Below are 23,625 nucleotides of genomic sequence, written 5' to 3' on the forward strand. Positions count from 1 at the left end.
TAAAACAGATATAGAGAAAACTGGAAAAGATATGGGTAACACAGCTTTCTAATTCACACAATTTTCACAATTCGCTTCTGTGTGAAATAATTCAGTGGTTTAACAGTGGCTTGAGATTATGGTTTATTTCACTTGAAAACATGCACTTCTGAGTCGATTGTGTGCAGGTTAGGAGTCAAAGGGTCATGTCACATTTGAGCAACAGCAGAGCCCCTTCGAAGATGGACAGAAATCAAAGCCAGTGTCGATCATAACCCCACCTTCACCGCTGCCGAGAGATCACCCATAGGAGTCCTGTGACAGCACATCAGGCTGTGGAAAGACTGCCTGAAGATTATGAGATTACCTCTGATGGATGTGCTGCAAAGTACAGACGAAAGAAGTGAAAGGAGGCATTTAACTTTTTTATTTTAGAGGTGGCAGTGTGTTGTTGCCTAGTTGCGTAAACCTATTTACAAATCCTCAGAGAAATCGTTTTTTAATCCGCTTGTTACCCAGCCTCAATCCTGACTATCACTATGGGAGAGCAAATTAATAATCACAACTACAAAGCAAAGAGTGCCGGTTCATTTCTACCAAATAATTAATTTTCTTCTTTCACTGAGACTGCAATTATAGCTGCCCCACAGATTGGTTCCATTTCAGTGTTTGCAGAATATGTAGAGATGATTCCTTAGACAATTTGTCTTCTCCCTGAAGGGAAAACTCTTGGTCGTTTGCAGCTTGTAGGTTAAACAAATGCTTCAATGAAGGCTTTGTGCATCAGTTATATAGGTGTGCAGGGTCATGGATGCTGAGACACCCATGTTGTTTCCTAATGCGAGAGAGGCATTCTTCATTAACCAGGAGTGCTTCCAGAACAGCCCTCATCAGGGAAAGTGTGTTTGTGTCCGATAGAAGGTTGGCTGATGGGAGCACAGGGCTCCTGACTCTCATTACATTAAGAAGAAGAAGATGCTCCATAGTAAAGGCCATACGTAGTCGGTTAATGTGCATGGAGCCCCAGTAGGTACTCATATTCTTAAAATGTTCTTAGACTCTGGGATAGACAGCCCCTTTAGTCATACTAAACCCGGGGACCCCATCTGTCCAAAGATAAGAAGTGCTGATAGGCAATCAGGCCATCAGACTGTGAAAGCACATTAAAAAATTACATATGTTGTCACAGTATGTGATGAAATGAGTTGTGTCAGGTGTGGTTGACAGTGTGTAGCCCACACTTGTAGTTACTTAAGGATTACTGAGAAACTGTAGCTGGTAGTAAAGTGTAGTTGCTGCCTGAGGGGATAATACAAGGATTTTCTGCTGGAATTGACCAAATGAGCTGACAGGCCTGTGTGTGTATTGTCTGTTTGACTGGCAGAACTCATTAAATATATGTGCATGTTTTTGCAGAGTATTATTTTCTTGGCATTTTCATTTGAATGCCCGTCCAGAGTGCAGGAGAGTGGGAATAATGTGAGCACTTGGCAGGATTCATTAAGTGGCACGTTTTATGTTGTGTGTTTTATGTTGTTTACTCTCAGGGGCAGGGAGAGGCTTCAGCACGAGGGACGACCATGGAGGGTGACTGTCTCAGCTGCATCAAGTACCTCATGTTTGTCTTCAATTTCCTCATCTTCGTAAGTATTTTTCATCTCCCTATCCCTAAGTCACTTAATCTGGCTAGCTCTGAAGTTAGTGTCAGTCTGATGATTTAAGATGGGCTGCCCCCTGCCCGACTGACTAATGGAGCCACATTTGCATTTCATTAGACGGAGGCAATCTTGATTCTATCAAATTCTCTTTTGATTAGATTTTAGTGTGCTGACACACATCTGAGGCACACTGTGCCATGTGGAGTTTGTGACTGGCACCTGAGTTTATCAGTCTTGATCAGACAATCAAGGGTAATCCTGTTAGTCTGAGTCAGTAGAAGGGGGGAGGGGTCTTGGTAAGAAGGTTTGCCTCTTTTCCTGCTTTATTAAGCACAACCAAGCCGTTTAGAGACTCTACTTAGACATGGTTGTTCAAGGCTGAGGTAATAATGCAGCCAACAGAGCAAAGAATGAACTTGGGTTTTAGCATCACTCAATAACAACCACTGTTTTTCACTGCCATACCTTTGGTGATTTTCTAGGGCCCTTTAACACTCATGTAACACAAAAGCATTTTTCAAGCCCAATGAGCTTTCAAAATGGCTACCTCCTCCTACCACAACCTCTACCTCTGAGCTAATGTGGCATTCATTTGCAGGAGCCCAGGTCTCTCCTTGTGACAGGAAGAAGGGGATTGTAGTAGAAGTGTATATGGCTCAGATCTCTCCTCCCTACCTCCATACCTTCTTTTCTTAATCACATGAGTCACTCCACAGTGGCTGCAGATAGGGTTTTAGTGAAAGGGAGGATGGGAGAGGATGCAGGCGGCAGTGCAGTGCATTTCTTTGGCAGGTTGGGGGGTTAGTTGAAACAGGGTAGATACCCCCACCCCACCCCCACTAAGGCATTATGGCTCTTTAGATATCCAGCCTTGTATCTCTCCCTCAACTCTCACCCCAACCTCTCAGAGATTTGCATTACCAGCATGTTGTCCTCGAAAAAAAAGCCTAAATTTATTTTTCCATTATATGACATCTTCTTGAATGTTTCGTGTCCACTGGGGACACTGAGCTATCCACTGAGTTCCCATTAATTTTTCAAATGCCAATTTCTGTTTTGTCTAACTAGTGACTTCTTTCCTTTTCCATCAGCTCGGGGGTTCTTTCCTCCTAGGAGTGGGAGTGTGGGTACTGGTGGACCCCACAGGATTCAGGGAAATTGTAGCAGCCAACCCCCTGCTATTCACCGGTGTCTACATCATCTTGGGCATGGGAGGCATGCTCTTCCTTCTGGGGTTCCTGGGATGCTGTGGAGCCATCCGTGAAAACAAGTGTCTACTCCTCTTTGTGAGTCAGCTGACTAATTATAAATGTAGTTCTGTTACTGATCTTGTTTTTGTGCATGTGTGTTGATTATTCTGTCTGTCCGTTTTTTGGACAACAGACAGCCAAAAGAGCAAAATGCCCTCCTATTTGCTTTGAGCCTCCAGCTTCATTCATAGTTAATGCTGAGTGAAGCAGACGCAGCCAGAACTTGATTTTTAGTGACTGATGTGCACTTTGGCTGACACTCGACCACCTTGTTCAACTCCGTCTCACACTTTGCTTTTTTCCTTTTGTCTTTTTGCAGTTCTTCATGCTCATCCTCCTCATCTTCTTAGCAGAGCTGGCTGCTGCCATCCTTGCCTTCATATTCCGGGAGCATGTAAGTTGCCACAGTATTTGCTCCATCTTTGATCACCAGTTTGCAGTGAACAAACTAATATTATCCCTGTGGTAACACTTGTCTATCCTCTTGCGGCCTGTCATTTTAGCTGACCAGAGAGTACTTCACCAAGGAGCTGAAGAAACATTATCAGGGCTACAACAACACTGATGTGTTCACCTCCACATGGAATGCCATCATGACTACAGTAAGGCCACAGGACACATGGAGCAAAGAGCTTACATACTGTAGCTTTTACCAAGTAATGACATCCACCAACTGTCTGTGGAAACAGGAGGGTTTGCAGCCTGGTGTCAGGAGGCTATAAGCCTGGCGTCCGGATGTTCCAGTTTCCTCCCATTGTCAAAAAAACATGTGTGATAGGTTAGTTCTCATGTTGGTGCCCGTGACGAAGGCACTGACATAGATCTGGAGTTGGTCCCTGGGCGCTTTACAATGGCTGCTCACTGCTTCTAGTACTTAGGATGGGTTAAATGCAGAGACTGAATTCCACTGTACAACTGTATGTGTAACAAATAAAGTACCTTAACTTTGAATTTTATATATAAAATCCTAGACATTTAGGTCAATATTCATGCTGGATTGGTGCACGCACAGAGTGGACCACAGGCCAATGCACAAATATGCACTCAGCAATAAGGGCTTCTTCTTTTCCTATTTTTTCCTTTCCTCCCTTCAGTTTGACTGCTGTGGGGTGAACAGCCCAGAGGATTTTAAGGACAGCCTGTTCAGGGTGATCAACCAAAATCATATTGTGCCAGAAGCCTGCTGCCAGCGTGCCATTCAGACCGGGGAGTTGGCCCATATCAGCAAGGACCAGTGCTTAGCAGGCAGTATGATGTTCCGCAATAACAAGGTAACTTCCGACATGTACCATGTCAACCTCTTCCTCTCTCTTTACTTCTTTCTCCCTCTTTCCAAACCACCTCTAGGCTTAATTAGAGCAAAAGACAGTTGAGGGGTGACACTCAGGGACTAGCTGAGTCCTCCATGGCTGATTAGTGCTTTTCCATGTTTCAGTGTCATGGGAGGCCATCTTATTCTGTAGTATAGTGTGGAGACACCAGTGAGGTGAAAGTGTATCATATACAGTATGTATGTATGTATCAGAGCTTGTGTGTGCACGTGTGCATACTTTTCAGGAGTCATTTTGAGATTGTACAGAGCATACCTGTGTGCAAAAACGATGATAAGTATTTGAGTATGCGAAAATGATGTGCTTCACAGTTACACACACATGTCGCACCTTTGTTTCTGTGTGTGTAAAGGAAGCCTTAAAGTGAAATGTAATTACAGTGAAAACTGATAAGAAGGTAGTTTTTACTGTGCTTTCCACCTGTTGTTTTCATGCTACTAGAACAATGTGAGATGTCCACAATGTGTCTCTCCCTGTTCAGTCACACAAAGAGCCCTCATTAAAAGGCAGTGAGGCAGGAAGCCCTTCTTCCCGCGCATTCAGTCAGGCCTTTGTTCAAAGTCTCACTCGATTAAAGCTGTGATGTTACTGTGTCTCTGTAATTCTTCACGTTTACAGCCTATTGATTCTCTGTTGGGTGTTACATCTTTGTGTGTCCACAGGGCTGTTACTCTGCAGTAGTTGATTACTTTGAGCTGTACATCTATGTGGCTGGAGCGCTGGCCATTGTGGTGCTGACCATTGAGGTATGATGATATTTTTCATTATAGTGAAATCATTACATATGAAGCTTTTTTCTTTGCATCTCCAGTGATGTGAATATTAGTTTCTGAAATGTGCAATTATTCATTAAGCTGAAGATATTTGTGTAGTGAAATGTGAAAGATGGGCAAGAGCTATGTATGGCAAGATCTTCATCTAGTGGTGAGACTTGGTATTACAGAAACACCACCCTGTAAAACTGTTGTGATCCACAGTTTGTGTAGTATACTGCAGCTGTTTAATTATGTTTGTCATAATTGCATTGATAAAATCATCTTGAATGTTTCCATGTTGTAAAAATGTTTTCTTCTTCCTTTCCTCAGCTGTTTGCTATGGTCTTCGCAATGTGTCTCTTCAGGGGGATCCAGTAGATCTGCTCCATCTGTGAACTTTACAAAAAAACAAAACAAAAGGGAATTCAGGAGAAAAGAACAAAATGGACACTTGTTGTAAATTTGTTGATCTCTTTTTCTATTGGCTAATTGGTAGAAATACAAACTCTCAAACGCTTGTACTTCACAGCTGGACTTTTGAGGTACTGGGTGGCAAAAAAACACACGCACACATATGCATACACACAAACCATAGAAAAAGTGGGAGATCAGAAACAAAACTGATGTAAAAAAGATTTGTGTGTAAAGTGGAAACACTAATTTGTGGACCAGGTCTAGCACAGACTGAGTGTAAAGTGGACCGGCATGAGAACCAGGTGAAGCCTGAGCAGAAGGCACTGCACTGACTTTTGGATGAAGAATATTTATATTAAGTAAAGTTGGCTTAACTGTAAAAAATGTGTTTTATGTACACTTTGGCTGTTACCCTTTCATACTGTATACTGTAACACACTCCGTCCTTCCACATGCCTTTTTACAGCCACTCTTCTTTAATGCTGTATTATATTAAGCTGTGTGTGTGTGTGTGTGTGTGTGTGTGTGTGTGTGTGTGTGTGTGTGTGTGTGTGTGTGTGTGTGTGTGTGTGTGTCTGTGTCTGTGTGTGTGTATGCGTGCATGTGTGCGTGCGTGCGTGTGTACATACTGGATGCTCTTTTTGAATGTGTATAAACTAGTTTGTGAGCATGTGAGCTTGTGGCTCCTCATGACCCCTCCCAAGCTTGAAAGCCAACCTTTGATCTGATCCTTTTTCTATTTGTATGGTGATGTTTATTGCATTAGTGGTCATATGTGGTTTTAGGTGGTGAAATGTATGTGTATGCATTTGTATTAGATTCTTGGAAAGTCAATGACATAAATGGCATTCTAAACGACTGTCTTTGTGTTTTTTCTTCAACCAGTTGCATCATTTAATGTCTTTTTTATATTAAAAAAAATTAACTATTGTTTGTAGTGTTTTGCTGATTAACTAAACATCAACATTTTTAATAAATATTTACAGTTACAGTTTCATAAGAAAGAGAATAGCCTTACTTAATGTACTGAGATGTTGATTTAATTTATTTTTCATCAGGCCCCATGATAAAATACATGTTGTAGATAAAATACTGTCTTTGGATATTTGTCAGAAATGACAGGAATACATTTTCTGCTGCAGCCTTGTAAGATGGATGATTGGCCTCTTTTAATAAATTCATTCATCTTTGCGACACCTTTTTGGCATTTGAAATATTGAAACATAAAGGATTGTCTCATTTACTGTTGCATCAAAGCACACTAAAACACTCTTGACACTTGGTGTCATTGTGATTGTGACAGTGATTTCACTATATACACATTTGTGTATTGATTTGTTTTTCCTGGAAGAAACTGTGAGACAGTGAGAGTAAATAAGGTTCTGTGCAAATGGAGCCACTGCAGCAGTAAATGACAACAGAACACAGCAAAACCTGAAGCAAATAATGAGTATAAAAGATTTCAATTACAGCATTAAAAAAGCTCTGATAAAAAGAAAATATTAATAACACAATTTGTGCAATTCACATGTATTGAATATGGAGCAAATTACATGAAAATAGACAAAAATGTGCAACAGCTAATATGAAAATGCTATGAACAAAGAGATGTTAGAGCACCTACACACCCATGGCTGACTCACACAGGTGTTTTTGCTTATTTTCCATGATTAGACATGGACACCTCCCATACTAATGATAGGCTTTTTTCAAGGAAGATATTTTGACACGCAACGGTTGGAAAAGCACAACTGTAAATGTTAAAAGTAATGATGCCTATATATTCCATTTAGCTGCTTTGGTTTCATGGCCCTGGTAATGAGTATGCTGGCTCACTGTCAATACTTACTGGGACACTTGAATATAACAGAGCCATTGTTAATGCTACATATGCATATTAATAACTCCACGTCAAACATTCCTGTTATGAGAAAGGCCTACTGTTTTTTTGCACCCATGTGAGGCAGTTTTTCTGTCATTTTTATTAGCTCTGTCAGACTTCAAATTATATGTCTAAGCTTTCAAAATAGCTGAAAACACCCTGTTTAACCCTGTGTAAGTGTTGCAGAACATAATAGAATGTAGAAACATTTTTACAAAGCAGAAAATGCCCTATATTTCCCTTAATTGAGTATGGTTTGACAAAAGACAGACTGTGGTGGTGGTGGTGGTGGGAGGGGGGGGGGGGGGGGGTTTGTCTGTGAATAGAGACAAAAACATTCAAAAACAACAAGTGTAAACAAAGTGGTTTGTTATTGGTAAATATCAACAGACTGAGTTAATGATCATAATAGCTACATCACAGCAACTACAATCAGCCATCACAGATTATGATTCTCAGGTGAAGCAGATAAGATGATAATATAGTGCTAAATTAGTCTATCAGTCAAGTACATACTAAAGTAAATGCCAACAATTTTGATCATCAATCCCTTAATTCACTTATCAAGGAAAAATGCCAAACATTCCCAGCTTTCACCTGTTTTTTCCTGTTTATATGATTGTAATTTCAATATTTTGAGGGTTTGGGACTGTTGGTTGGACAAAACACACAATTTGAGGATGCCATTCTGGAATCTGCAAAATTGTAATGGACATTTTTCACTTTTTTCCTGACATTTTATAGTTTAAATGACTAATCCATTATTTTTTTTAAATAACAGATTAATTGACAGTGTGTTGCATATTTAACTGTCTATGTTATTAATGGCCTGATATATGTATTGGAGGGTTAACTAAATTCCTTTATCAGGGGTCTAATGTGCAGCTTTATCAGCCTGTCATGTACCATATCACTTCCTCCAGCCTCTGTAGTCAATGTAAACATCAGAGCATCCGTTCTTCAGCAAAGAGCGCCCTCATCAGGCTGAAGATTGACCTGAAAATGTACAGTGTTTAACATTTGATGTACTGTACCAGAGTAAGGTTATAGCTCATTTTCATCTGCAGTCTCATCAGTTGTTTGATATTAAAACATATAACAGCACAATAACAAACAGGACAAAGCAAAAAAACACACAAGACACATACAAAATGCAAAACTACAAACCATAGCACATGACATATATATTGTAGAGTCAGTGGTTACAGAGCTGGGAGTAACGTGAGGTAGCTGACTGGAGCTGTATGTTCTCACCACTGTTTGGTGCCTATCCTCTGTGGAGCATCCTAGCTCTCTGCTTTATGGTGAGAGACAGATGAAAAGTACTACTATTAGATGTATTTTGACTGAAATGCACTGTCAAGCTTGTTGAAATGCAGGTGTTACTCATTCACTCTTTCCTGGTTGCCCTCCATCATTTGTCCTGGCTGTATACAGTTAGTGATGTTGCCATCTTTCTCCACATTTCCCTTACACTGTTCTGTTTGAACTGAGTTTTCACTCATCTCTTTGTGTGCACTCCCTGCATCTTTAATTTTATTCAGCTCTCTCTGTGGCTGGTTTCTCAAAGGCACACAGTGAGTCTGGCCTAGATCTAACAATCACAAAGTCTTAGATATACATCTAAGTTCAAAAGTTGAACAAAGCTGTTTAGTTCTTGGCTATATCAAGTATATCTAATTTGCTATGCATTCTGGGTTTCCAGACTTTAGTTTCCATCTGATAAATTAAGAAATAGCAGAAAAGAATTTCAAGGGATTACTGAGGTCTATAATAACTCTTCCTATTCCCTTTCTTTGTCTGATCCATGACATTGTTAGTAAACCATACATTGAGCTGTTTTGTGTTTATTTGTCAGCAGGTGACTGCCTATTTCAAAGGAAACAATGCTGTTGTTTCTGAGGTGGCTTGGTGTATGGGTGACATTGTAGGCTTTCAGTTTCAATGAGTAATTTCAATAATCACTATTTTTTGGAGCTGTCAAACCCACATTAGACCGGTGTAAGAACAAAACAAAACGCTTTCTTCTACAGTTGACAAACTTACTTTTAGGAAACCCAAGCGGGTAGTTCAGGGTGTAAAAAGTGAAGCCACTGTGCATGTTCTGTAATAACCCTCAGAGAGCTCCAAAAAGAAGATTGATTGTATGGAAGTCTATGAGAAAATGACCCTGAACTTCTCACTTAACCTCAGTAAACAATTTCCCTATAGAGTATATCATCTTAATCACTAATCCCAAATATTATTCAATGCAGCATGATGTTCATCTAGTAAATTATGGTCCCATTTAATTTGAATTTGACGATAAAGTAGCGTATGTTTTAGGGCGTGGCCACGTTGTGATTGACAAGCCGCTACCATGGCGACAACGTTTGGCAACGTAAACATGAGTCACGAGTAAAGGCCTAGCGTCGCTATTTCAGTGTGTTTTCAGTTCATGAAATAAATTGTTTTTCATCATTTCAACATTTTCATCGCTTAAAAGTCTTTTTCAGCAATTGGATGGACTAAATCTAGATCTAGTGAGTCTTTAAGGGGTCGGATGTTCCGTTTTTATGGTAAGTACATTTACTTTTAACGGGTTTGAACCTTTTTATTTTTATTTTTTTGCTAGCGTAAATTAGCATTAGCATTGCCGGCATAGACTGTAAATGCACCGTGCTAACCAAGCAAGCAGCTAGCGTAAGGGTCACGCATGCATCCATGGTTGGGGCCTGTCATCCTGGCTCCAAAAAGTCAAGATGGCGAAACTGCCAAACTCGAGGCTTAAAAACTAGTTCAAAACGGTGGCTACGTCCATTACTTGTATACGGTCTATGGCGAAACCATGTTTATAGGCTATTGTAAGAGCTTGTATAAATAATGTTTAATCTCTTATAATACATCCATGGGTGAAACCAGACCTGCCATTGTACGGCCATCTTATAGCATTTGGTTGTTCCAGCTATTCTGCTGCAGGAAAAGTGAATAGCATTTTTTATTAATTACATCTCAGTCAGTGAAAATAAAGTGCAGAGATGTCCCGTGTTTCTTTTACAATCATATGATTTTGTTTTGTATGGCTGTATCAGGCATGTTAAAATGTTAAAATCTTAAATCCATAAACACAGATCATCCCTCTAGTAGTCCACCTATAAAATAATACTGTACTTCCAAAGTTGATCCATCAACACTGTATTGTCATTACATTTATTGCTCTGCGATTGTATTTTATTTTCATCATAATTTACATAATTGGAAGCATTATAAAACTGGATGTTAAAACTATAAAATTGACAAAAAACTTGCACAACAGAACATATGATTACAATTTTACTGCCACGGGTGTTAACAAACGCGCTGTATGACTTTGGAATTGTATGAATAGTTAGTTGTTAAATTCAAGGTGAGCTGAACAACAGCCAGCTGATTTCTTTTAGTCTGCCTGCCTCATTACCAAATACTGGAGCTCATTACAGTCTCAACAAATAAAATGTGCAGCTCTGTTGCTTGTGCCATACTGTACACCATGCCATGAACAATCAAGGATGGTTACAAAACAGTGAGTAGTTGTGTCATAACCAAGCTAAATCATAAATGTATACAATTTCTGTACAACATCTCACAAAACAATATTCTTTTTAACTCTTCAGACACTTAATAATAATATGCATTAGTTTGTTCTCTTGGCTCTTATTATAAATGATAAAAACTTGACATTATGAATTACATATATTACTTCTTATACCTGGTTGCTTGAATGTTAACCTTATTGTACAATGTAAGAACATCCGACAAATGTAAAAAGAATCTGAAATATTAAATGATAGATGATAAATTCAGCCCAGGTTGCATGTCTTTTCTTTTTTCAGTTTTGTGGCCAGCGTTGAATGTAAGAGCCAACAATTATATCATTCATCACATGAGGGCAGTAGCATTCCTACTACCACTCCTCCTCCTTCCACTGCTTGTAAATGTACTTTTTTTCATCCCTCATTATTTTATACTGTGTGTTTTTAGATTATCTTAAAAGATCTTAAAGTGAAACATATTTTAACTTTCTTAGATTAAAAAGTAGAAGTTAACATTGCTGCTTGCCACTTAAATTACTGTAACACTTTGTATGCAAATGGTGCTCTTTCATTAACTCCACAAATATTATCTCCACGAGGGATGATATATATTTTTTCTTTTTTTCTTTCTTTCTTTTTTTTTTTTTGCTTACAAATTCGAGAACTGACTGAAGCAAATTTGACATGACTATAAGGCTGGACCCTCAAATTAAAACAGTGTGTCTTTGGTATTTTAAGCACAATTTGTGTTTGACCTGCTGATCAGAAAGTAAGCACCAGTAGCAGTCAGTGTGTCAAAGTACCCCCCCACACACGCCCCACATACCCCCCCATCGCACACACACTCCTCTCTTCCCTCCCATTTGAAGTGTCTGCTTTGGTTCAGGTCAAGATCTTACTGAGAATTTAACAGCTGCTAAGTGTTACTGGTGGTCAGCACGAGCAGCTCCTGATTCTGGCGGTTTACTCTCTCCAGCGTGCTCGGGTCACACATCACATATGAGCGGCATTAACGCAGACGGGCCTGAGGTGTGCACCCCTCCTGGTGGCATCATAGCAGACAGTATACTGTAACAGCTGTTGTGTAAATGCTGCTTCTACCTCTGTGAGCATCACATTTGAGCCACTGAAAGCTGAATGAATTTCAAAATCTGGCAAAAATCAACTTGATATAAATGTTTGTGGACGCACTATGCTGACTTTGTAATATCATAAACATTAAAGACCATTTAACTGAGTAATATAATAAATAATTTACTCTGCTTTGAATTTGTGACAACCTGTGGTGAAACGTTACGTCAGCATCTTAACTGTGGCCACCAGAACATTGTTGTAAATGCTTTTGGATCTTCTCTATAACAAATATAAATGTTAACAAAAGAAAAAATACAGTAAAATTAACATACCTTTTTTTTTCTTCTCTGTGTTATCAGTTAAGGTGGACTTTCTAGTCCTTTGACTGCTGTTAGACAGACTTGTGCAAAAGCCCTTAAAATAATGTTCGATTTATTTTCCTTTAATAAACTTTGGGGTCATCGCTAAGGATTGATGTTGAAGTATTTACCTCTTTGCTCTACTTTAGTCTTGCACCACTACATCTCTTCTTTCCTCATAAAAATTCCTACCAGGAAAAAGGGAGAAGAGAACGAAGGATGGGGAAGAGGAGGGGCAGGGGCTGCTGCTCCGTGTTCAGTTTGTTTTAGCCCCCTGTTTGGAGAGGAAACTTTCATTGCTTGATGATTTATGAGCGGTTAGACTCCCAATGGAATTAGAGGGTCCCTTTTCCTGCATGTAATAACCCACCCTCTAACATAAAACTTGCGTTTCTCCTTTGTGTTGTGTTTATCCAGTGTGAAAGGTGTTAGGTCCGGTGGGGAGTTGAAGGGCCTGGAGAAGCCCCTGAGGACCGTTCAACAGAAACCATACCGGGGCAGACACTTCACATCTGCTGCGATTAGACCACAAAACCCATCGTGAAAATGTGAGAATCTGCACACACAAAAAAAAACACTCAGCAACACAGTTTGATACAAAGGACGTGACAATACTCCAAAAAAAATGTAGCCCCGTGTAACAGTCTGGATGCAAGCCTTGTTGTTGTGGTATTTAACGAATTAATTGTCCCACACGCTGCTGAGTCCCACAGAACCAGTGGCCTCGGACTCGACCGGGCAACCTTTATGACGCACAGTGTGGTGCCCATGACCCAGCATGAAACAGGAAGCGAGCTGGGAAGGCCAGGATATTAGTCTGTTGGGATGGGTCGTTTCTCAGGCTGAGCATCACCACTGTCTTCAGAGATCTCTTGTTCTGTGTGACTCACTTGCAGAGCATGTGTTTTTGGTCCACAGTTCTTGGGTTTAGCTGATGACTACAAATAGATGGCCCCAGCTATCCCATGTGAGAAGACCGCAAAGTGCTCTATGGTTACAAAGGAGTAATCTTCAGCGGCCAGCCGTCAGCCGAATGATAGCGGCTGTATGAGGTCACTTAATTTTTCCTCGTTAGTTATCTCTTTGTTTTGCATAGTTTTTCACTTTCTCGGTCTCGATTCTCACTACGTTTCTGTGGTTTCTGTGCCACAAAGTTTCCTCACAGCTGGAGGCTAATGCAGTGCTTAGCTCCTCGTTGCACACAAGATTTTCTCACCCTGTGGCCTTCGCTGTTGAGTCTTCACTCGGCCTGTCAATCAGGTCCGGAGCGACCCGGTGCACATGAGTCCACGAGAGGTCAACTGTTGTGTATTTCTGACCTTTGAGCTCTGCAGCAGGAGGGCCTCTGGTGCAAATGCACTGAACAAGGCTGGACTTGAGTGCACAATAAATCAAAAGGATGCTTCACCGCCCCCATATTCACAAGATTCATAATTGGAAGCATATTGCCGAGAGCAGAGACAAAATGCTTCTCTGGAATAAAGAGGTTGAGAGGGTTAGAAACACAACCTGATAACAAACTTGAAGGGAGTTTAGACGGAAACAGTGGACAGCCTGCTTATTTTAATGTGTTGACTCCTAAATTTTTAAGGTGCTGCACACAGGCAGAGGAGAAGCTAGAGGAATCAAAAAGGGTGAGTCATTTGCAGCTGTCCGCTGACAGTTGAAGCATGTTTTATCAGTCATATTATTTATTTACTAGCATATGCACCTTGTAAATACTGAAAGAAAACTGCTTTTATAAAATTAGCCAATCTAGTCTCATATGTAATGATTCTGCAAAAATGCACTTTTATATATTTGCCTGTATAAAATGCTGAGCGCTGATTTAACCCACTAACCCAGCAGTTAGATCAACACCGTTCACCTTTTTCTTTTTCTTTTTTAGCCTTGCCCAAGCCTGCACCCATGTGTCAGTACCACTTTAAATCCTTTCCCTCTCTGTTTATGTTAGCATGTCAAAAAGCCACACTAGACATTTCCACACTCTAATAAACAGGAGTTTTATTAGTGGGAGTCAGTGAATGATGTGAGCAGTCGTGAGGCTGTCTCCACGGTTACAGACCACAGAGATCCCCGTCAGGCAGCTGGCAGGCCGTTGGCTGTTTGGTGACCACTGTTGGTTGATGGGAAAGTAGGGGAAGAGGCTGGATACCAACCACAGATTAACAAAACATGCTAATACCTTCTCAGACATGGGAAGATGCTCGTTCGGATACTCTCATTCAGAGCTTGATTTAAGTTTTGAATCTAGCCTTGCACAGTTTCCGCTAATTGCATCAGTAGGCCCACTTTTTGGCGGTATTTAAACCCAATTCTCCTCAACCTTATATTGACAGTTTCATTGTAGACACAAAGGTAACACAAAAAAAGCCTTGATACATGATAGAAACCAAATTTATTCTGTATTTCATTGTGGTTATTTACCTAATTAAAAAATACAGATAAGATGCCTTAGTGACATTCACATAATCGCCTCTCAAAGATTTCTTGCACTGCTGGATGCTGATAGGTACTGACGATGGACTGGCTACCTTGCATACCTACTTTAATTGAAAATCAGTGTATTGCTGCTGGGTTATGACAGGCAATGATAAGCAAAAATGCAGCACAGGCAAACTCTGCCAATTTCAAGGAAATTTACTCAAAATAACTATAATAGCTGACAGAGTTATATAACTATTATTATTAGACTTTTCTTTTTGCCAAATCATATTGTTTCTTTGCTCCTGGTAGCCAATGATTTGAAGAATCTTAAGTGAGGAAGAAGAGTGTCCCTTACTTAGAAATACGCCATCTCATAAAAAACAAGCACACATTTTTGCAGCATCCATCAGATATGACAGCAGAGTTTTCAAAATGTATGACACTGAGCATCAAAATAGATGAAACTGATCTCATTGATATAGTTGAGTTGTAGATAAGATGATAGGAAAAGTTTGGCCAAGAGCCAGAGACCCCATTAGAAGACACTGAGGGGAAGTGAGGTATTCATGCGCCTCTCTCAGTAAAACTGCGCCTCCTGTTATATCACTTCCGAGCCAAGTTTTCCTCCTACACTTACTTCCTATTGCAGACACAGTCACATGCAAATACACACTCTGGGTTTGATTTATTTCTGTCCTCAAATGTGCATTCTATGTCTCCGCAAGAATCACTTCAATAAAAACATTTTTAGCTCATGCTGTACCATCCTGTCTCTTGTTAATGCTTTTTTCTTATTTTTTTTTTATTGTTTTTGCTTCTTTACTTGGTTGGCAAACGTCGCTAAAAACAGATGTTGCTACTTTTAGATCAGTGGTATATCGAAGCTGTTTGGCGATTGGTTTCTTATGTGTGTCAAAAGCTTAGCTAAATGTGAGCTGTTTACTGGCATTCTCAGCTTGTAATGAGGGACGTTTTACTGGACAAAGTGATGTATGTTGTGTTCCTTCCTCTTCAGCCGCCTGCTCCTCTCCACAAAGCCGTACTGAGTGGCTGCAATGCTGACTTATGGCCACAGCAGGAGACTGCTCCGTCTTTTATGTCCCTTAGGACAGCATCAATATATCAAGCTTCCACTGGCTCTTTATGATTTACGGCAAGATGTCACTTGAAGTTATTTGAATGAGGTAGACTTTGGTTTCATAGTAGCAAACATGGCCTGTGTGAATTTACATGTCTGAGTATGTTAGGAGGGTTTTTTTAATACTGGTCGGAGTGGTTGTCATTTTCCTTTGGCTCCAGTCCTTTACAGTTCATATGAGTCTCTTCATTGGCCCAGAAGTGCGTGCAGATTAACTGTGCATGCACCAGCGTCATTTTCAAACCAAAGGGATCATTTAACAGTGTAAGCCCAAAGTGTCAGCTCTAAAATATGACCTATAAGATTTTTTTTTTGGTGAAAGCTGATATAAGCACTGATTTACAGCCTTGGCCTTGCTAACGATGGCCCTTAATGAGCGGCTCAAGCATCCACTTGTTTATGGAGCGGGCTGACTGACAGGCCAAACCGATGAAAAAATAGAGTAGTGAATGAGGAATTGGATCTGTCCTCTCTCTGCCATATCAGCAGAGCCTTAATGTAGTGGGGTGAACTTTGAAGTGCCCTAATGGTCTTCATGGTCCCTTAACCATGCAGGCTTCTATTAAGGGTGTCAGTGGAGCCTGGCTGGAGCAGCGTGACCTATTAGGTTTAATGAGTGCTGTTCAGGGCAAAGTGGGCTGCTCTTCTTCCTCTCTGCGAGTGTTTATTTATCTCATCTACCCATGTTTTAGACTGAAAGGGAGTCTGGGAGAGCGTCTCTTTTACTAGTGCTACATTTTGTCGTTTGGGTCTCTGATTTTTATCAGTCGTGACCCTCCAGCTCAGTCTGTGTCAGCAAGATGTCTCAGCAGGGTCATGATTAGCACCTAAAACTCAATTTATTTTGTTAGAATATATGGTGCTATTAATGGTAAACCTTGTGATATTCTGTATTTTTCTTCTCAACTAATCCCACAAAGTGACCCAAACCATCAATGAAATGATCCTAATGAGTCTTGTCATCAGTGAGTCGTCCTCAATGAGTATAATTTACTAAAAACTAAATTGCTTTGCTGTTTTAGGATATTACTTGGCTTTTTGTTAATAAAATTAACTTTATATTTGTGACAGATTAACGGCTTCAAGTAGGAACAAATGGGTTCAGGGCCGAGTGCCACAGACGGACTTGGAAGTCAATAAGTGTTGAGAGATGGACTAGCACATTGTTGGTTTTGGTCTTGTCCTAGCATTTGTTGCTAATAAGAAAAATACAGAATGTCACTTTGTCCTTAAACAGTGTGTTGTAAGTGCACTGTAAAAACCTTTTAATGTTTTGAAGAGTTTCTATTACGATTATTATTAACATTTAGAGGACATAAAACATGAAATGGCTTCAGTCTGATAAGTATTACATCTGACATGTCTAAGCCTGCACTGGAGCTGCTTCTCTTCTATTCTGCCATTGCAGTCCTATTGATAATATCCAGTTCCTAGACTAAAGAGCTGGAGGCATTAGTGGGTGACAGCAGGCTTCTCATGAATGTCCCATTCTCGTGCGATCAGATCACTTCAGCGAGGCTTTTGCACAACTATGGAAAAGACAGCAATTGTTGCTGGGAGCGAGCAGAAATGGGAGAGCTCCAACATTCCTCACAGGGCAAAGACCACAGCGATGGTAAGATGTGAACTGGCACAGGTTGTTTGTTTCTTTTACTTGTTCTTTTCTGGCCGTGCTTTGCCTTTGTCTTACGTGAGAATTGCCCTAAGTGGCTGTGCCTTCTGTGGAATATCTTCAACAATAAAGAGGTGGATTGATCACAGGCGTAGTTTTTGTTGTGTAGGCAACGAGTCTCTGAAGCACTTACAAAAATGTTTTTCTGAGGACTGTTTTGTTGCATGATTGAAATTGTATTGCACAAACAAAGAACATCTGTGTAAAATGATGCAGCGTACTGTATTGCATGACAGCTTTTTTTTGCTCTGGCCGTAGCTAGACTATCAGCCAAAGACCACCTGGAGGTATTTAAGGCCCATTCAAACTATTAGGCTTAACTTTGGGCCTAATGGCTCGGGCAGAACACCCCATCTGGAAGCTGCTGATGCGGGAAAAAGAGTGGGATCACATATCTTCCACCTTCAACCACACACGCACACAATCTACTTCAGCTCCCAGCACAAATGCCACTTTTATAGATGTGAGATCTCTATCCTGTAAATTTTAATTTTAAATGACTTTATTTTATCTACATACTTTAATTTTATGTTGTTAACTGAATATTGGCTCCAAGTTAACCATCATAACCAACTTTCTGGACTGCGGCCTCCACTCTGTGATTGTTTCAACCAATCCAGGGTCAGTGATGATGTGATGGTGGCCTGGTGAGTGTTTATAGGATAGATTTTCTTCTTTTGAAGTTCACTTTTAAAGTTGGTGGTCTCCATCTGATCATATTTGCTATCATCACCCTCACAAAACCAACTGGCAGCTTTTAGCAGAATTTTTTATCCACCCTTTTTATAAACGATGACAGTTATTCTTTGTGGTGATTTTAATATCCATGTTGACTACCCCATTAATCTTCATACTAGTGGTTTTTTAAAAACATTGTTAAAAAAGTTTTTAAAAACATTTTTCAACAGTATGCATGCGGACAAACACATAACCGGCGTCATACCTTGGACCTCATATTTAACCTTGGTGTAAAGATGTCCATTGTGGAATAAATGGATGAGACTGTATCACAAATGTAGTTGTTTTTTTGTGTTTTTTTTAAACATTTATTTTGGGCTTTTTGCCTTTATTTAGACAGTAACTGGCAGAGACGCCAACAGGAAATAGGGAGAGAGAGAGGGCCATGACCCGCAGCTCAGGTCCCCAGCCGGTTTCGAACCAAGGACACCGCGACCACGTGGCATGGGCTCCAACCACTCGACCACCAGAGCGCTCAACAAATATATAGTTTTTTACTGCGAGTCACCAGTTATTAAAACTATCTCACTTCGCTCTTTGTGCACCTGTGTCTTTAATGCAGAGCGTCACAAAGTTCAGTGCATTGTTTGATAGTCAATGCCCAGACCTGTCAGAATATTCCCACACCAATAAACTGGCTAATTATTTCCATTCAATCTGCTTGTCCTCACTAAACATCATTGGACCTCTTTAAGGTCAGGTCTAAGTACTCTGAAAGAAAACAGCCTTGGATAAATGACAATATTTGCAGCTGTAAAAGGGAATGTAGGAAAGTAAAGTGCAGGAAAAACCTGGTCTCCAAGTGCATTACAATATTTTGAGTTATTATTACACTATGACAATATTGTTAAGGATGTGAGAAAACTATCTTTAAGAACTTATTTATATCCATTAACATAGCCCTACGTGTTTATGGGAAATGTTTTGATCTTATTTTGCTGATAACGTGGAGCCAATTACAGCCTCTTTTACCCCCAGTGACACTTAATCTGAGGCCCTTCACCTGCAACAAGACAGTTTAAACCAGTTTTATCCCATTACCTTGTCTGAACTCTTACAAACAGAATCATATATCAAGTTCAAGTTTATTTTCATATACTTTTAAAAAAGTACAATCATACATTCAAATGCAATGAAATGTCCTGGCTCTCTCAACCCCTTAAAACTATGTATGAGAAATAAAGAAAACACAAAAACAATAAGTAAGAAATCCCACAAATAATGAATCACTGTGAGTTATGTAAGTGCTTACCGTGGGGTAAAAACTGTCTTACTGGCGGCTGGTCCGAGCTCTGATGCTCTGTAGGCGTTTTCCTGAGGGAATGAATGAGAACAGACCATGTGCTGGGTGGCTGCTGTGTCCTCCATAATACTTGCAGCCGTCCCTCTGCAGTGTGGTGATGTAAATTTCCTGAATCTATGGCAGTGATGTTCCTATGATTTTTGTTTGTTTGTGGTCTTGTTCAGTCAGGTTGCCAAACCACACCAGTATGCCTCCAGTAAGGATGTTCTGTTTGGTAGCCCAAAAGAAATTGACCAGGGATTTTGTGGACTTTCCATGTTTATTAAGGAATTGTATTGTTTCTTCTCAGAGTCACAACTAGTGTGTGGAGACCAGGAGAGGGAGTCTGACATCTGACTGCCTATGAAGTTATTTACAATTTCAACAGGGACATTGTTGATGTAAACTGATGGCTGAACAGTTTTGGACTTCCTAAAATCAACAATTACCTTGTTTTGTTTTCTCAGCATTTAGAGAGAGGTTGTTGTCCCTTACATCCTTCTTGTAGGCACCGTCATTGTTGCCATTTATCAGCCAAATCACAGTGGTGTTATCTGCGAATTTCACAATGCCGTTATTATGATATTTGGCAACACAGTCATGTGTGAACAGACCTTCAGAATAAAGGACTGAGGCAACAACCCTGCGGTGCTCCTGTGTTGAAAACTATGATAGATTAGCACTCACACTGACTGAGGTCTGCCTGTCATGAAGTCATATATCCACTTACAGATGGAATTACAAAGACCAAAGTCCCTAATCTTTAACACCAATTTAGATGATATGATATTAAATGTAGCCAATAAACAATATTCTTACATAGGAGTTTTTACCTTCAAGATGTTTTGACATAGTATGCAGAGCCAGTAATTCAAAATAATCCACATATCTATTTGACCGATAAGCAAACTGTAGCAGATCAATGTTGGCTGGAATGTGAAAACGTATGCATGAATTAACTAATTTTCCAAAGCATTTCATTATTACTGAGGTTAAAACAACATGTCTGTAGTCTGGATATGGATTTTTTTGGGGGGGAATAGGCACAATAAAGGTTTTCTAAAACAGAACACGCCGCAATCCATCATATCAAAAAGCTAGGGATGGCAGGCCAAGTAGCCCAGGACCCCACCTCATCTTCCAAGTTTTTGTCTGTATTAACGTCGGTGGCTGGTGTGCGAGGTTGTAAATAATGTCTATCAGTAACTTCGGACTCTTCGGTCTCCTAGCAACTGAGATGACCGGCTGGTTTCACTCAGCCAGCAGCTCCACACATCTCCAAAAACGTTGGAGTAAATTTCCACGTAGGCGTTATTTGGATAAAGTGACCACATATTGGGAATCTGAATGGTTACTTTCTCACCTGAAAAAATATTAAAACTAAATACACTTAAATTACATATTAACAGCTCTAGAGCAAAAATTACAACAGCTTTTAGCCTGGCTCAAAATCTCCACCATTGCTGCCAGTTGGTGCAAAAAGCATTCTGGGATACTTGGCTGTCCCAAGTCCACACAAGTCAGCTCCTGATGTGTCCCTGATAAAACGGGTGGAGCAAGTACACATCCGGGCCTCTGGACTGTACTTGGCTGGATGTGGACTATGAATTGGAACAGTATTTGGGCTGCGACTAATGAAATTCACAAGTACACAAGATCAAAAGTACAGACAAGAACGCAGATTGAGAAAGGCCTCATTTGGACGAGAGTGGAGCTGGCCCTAGCTCTAGCCGCTAGATTGGATAGCATATTACATTTACAGTCTATGGCTGTGCCCGAAATCACTCCCTATTTACGATATAGTGCAATAGATTTACCCTCTGCCATTTTATTTGAGTGTCCGAATGTTGAGTGTGTAAATATAACCACTACATAGTCCCATAAAATGTTCCACCATGGAACGAAAAAAGTAGCGTCCATGGCATGTAAAATGTTTTCTGCTAACAATCCCACAATGCAATGCTTCACATTTTAAAGACTTGAAAACTACTGTTGCATGACTCTACAACTGATGGTGATGACACAGAGTTATGACGCTTAGTTAGCGTCCGAAATATTGACTTCTCATTTTGAGTGAAATATTTAGTGTTTATTACATAGAGAGTAGTGAATGAGTGAATAAGGGAGTGATTGCGCACAGCCTGTGTTTCACTGTGATAATGCTAATATTGGTGCTCATTTTTCGCTAGCGAACAACAGGCTTAAAACCCATTAAAGCAAAATATACTTACCGGGAAAAACTGAACAGCCAACTCCTTAGATGGTCTTTTAATACAACTAAATGCTGAAGAAGACTTTTAGGTGATCGACCCTGTTGCTGTGGTAGTGACATGTTAATCACAAGGTTGCCACGCCCTAAAGCATATCCCGCTTTATTATTTGTTTTACTCTAAATTGGAACTTGAATTTGCAAAATGCTGTATTGAAGAAGACTTGTCACTTTTTTCCAGCTGAGCACAGCCCTCTTTACACCAGTGAAAACAGCACAAATAAAAACACAAATACAGAAATCTCTCATGTGAAATAACCAAATGTTTCAACTTTGGCCTATATAAAGAAGAAAACTACCTGCAGTCATTCAGCTTTGTTGGAGATTCATTTATTTCATAAACACTTCAAAACCATCATCAACAGTAACAGCAAGTAACCTTTGTACAAACAAATGTCAAGCACCTTGAGCAGATCTCAGTGATTCTAGTCATGGTGCCAAATATGGATGGGTTCAGGAGATAGTTCTTGACTGTCGGGACACAAAACCACACGCCTCAGGCTTTGGCAAAGACACCTCCCAGTGAAAGTAAAAAAAACAAAACAAAAAAAACCTCTCCAAACTGTAAGTGCAATAACTTATTGCAATGGCACATTATATAAAATCACAATCAGAAGTAGAAATACTTGATTAATATACAAAAAGCAGCTTAAAGCCATAAGAAAATTAGAAAGCAATTTCAACTTCAGAAAAGTCCAGAGCAACTCTTCAGAACAACACACAACATAATTTTACACTTCTTGGCAATATTACTGTAATACTTCATTGGTTTGTCTCTGGAGGTCCATTATTTGACAAATAAGCAAAAAAAATATACAAGCAAAAAAACAACATTATCTATATCATTCATATTCACACAATACAACTTTATAATCATGAATTTCAATTGCTTTATTTCAGTAGTATCAACATGGACGGAGCTGCAGAGGAGTGGAGCACTGAGGGAGGACCAGCAACAAGACAAACTACAGTCCGCTCGACAAAGTAGGAATTCAGTCACACATGCATACGTTTATTTTGACCACATCCTGTTTTTATCTTAAAATTTTGAAGATAATGTTGTTGCCTTCGTTGATAATTTGACACTTGTGTCAAAGTTATCTTCTTTTTTAATTTTTACCTAGTTTCCTTGGTAAGGGTTCAATTTTAGGGCAACAATAATCTATAGTACCAGTCAAAAGTTTGGGCACACTTTCTGTGTTAAAACCTTTGAGGTACTGTATTTTGTCACTAAAGGAATTTGAATCCAATTATTAAATGTTTTTCCTTTCTATTTAAAAAAAGAAACATGTATAATTATTTCAATGGTTTAAGACACTAAACTCTCAAACAGTAAAGCTGTAATAAGAACTCATATGTTACAATGATAAACCAGCCGTGAGGAGCAGATCCAGCCTATCCTGCCTTCATCCACACAAGCGAAAGAAAAAGGATATGTAGGCCGGCGGACGTCATAAAGAGATCAGCCAAAAGAGTAATGAAGCCTGTCTCTAGCCTCAGCCTACAGCCCGGCTCTGGTGAAAAGCATATTCCGGCGGGGTAACACACAGAGACACCCCTGCAATCACTGGACATACTCACCGCATTCCTGCAGTCCAGCTCTAATGTCATCACATAACCTAAACATTACAGAATTCTCTTCAGGACAATTAGGGCCACTGATTTGGCCTGCAGTCTCTGGCATGTGACGGATTCTGTGAGCAAGTTTCAGATCCAGGCGTCATCTCTGCTGAGCTTACGTTTAACAATGAATTGATTATTACAGTGTGTGTTGCAGTATGTCCTCACCATGTACGCCGTGATACACTCTGGTGTTTGCAGGGCTTGACGGCTCACTTTGATGCTA

General features: G+C 40.0%; 1 protein-coding gene across 1 annotated transcript in view; it reads left to right on the top strand.

Annotated features, from left to right (window-relative positions):
• The window catches only part of LOC133981771 (tetraspanin-18B), a 31,784-nt gene extending 25,550 nt beyond the window's left edge, over positions 1-6,234 (top strand). The window contains exons 3-9 of the mRNA XM_062420622.1: positions 1,527-1,622; positions 2,729-2,923; positions 3,207-3,281; positions 3,391-3,489; positions 3,982-4,158; positions 4,881-4,964; positions 5,304-6,234. Coding sequence (XP_062276606.1) covers positions 1,527-1,622; positions 2,729-2,923; positions 3,207-3,281; positions 3,391-3,489; positions 3,982-4,158; positions 4,881-4,964; positions 5,304-5,351 — 774 coding nt within the window. The 3' untranslated portion in view covers positions 5,352-6,234. The remainder of the gene's footprint in view (positions 1-1,526; positions 1,623-2,728; positions 2,924-3,206; positions 3,282-3,390; positions 3,490-3,981; positions 4,159-4,880; positions 4,965-5,303) is intronic.
• The last annotated feature ends 17,391 nt before the right edge of the window (positions 6,235-23,625 follow it).

Source organism: Scomber scombrus, chromosome 6 (assembly GCF_963691925.1).
Source record: "Scomber scombrus chromosome 6, fScoSco1.1, whole genome shotgun sequence".
NCBI classification, from domain to species: domain Eukaryota; kingdom Metazoa; phylum Chordata; class Actinopteri; order Scombriformes; family Scombridae; genus Scomber; species Scomber scombrus.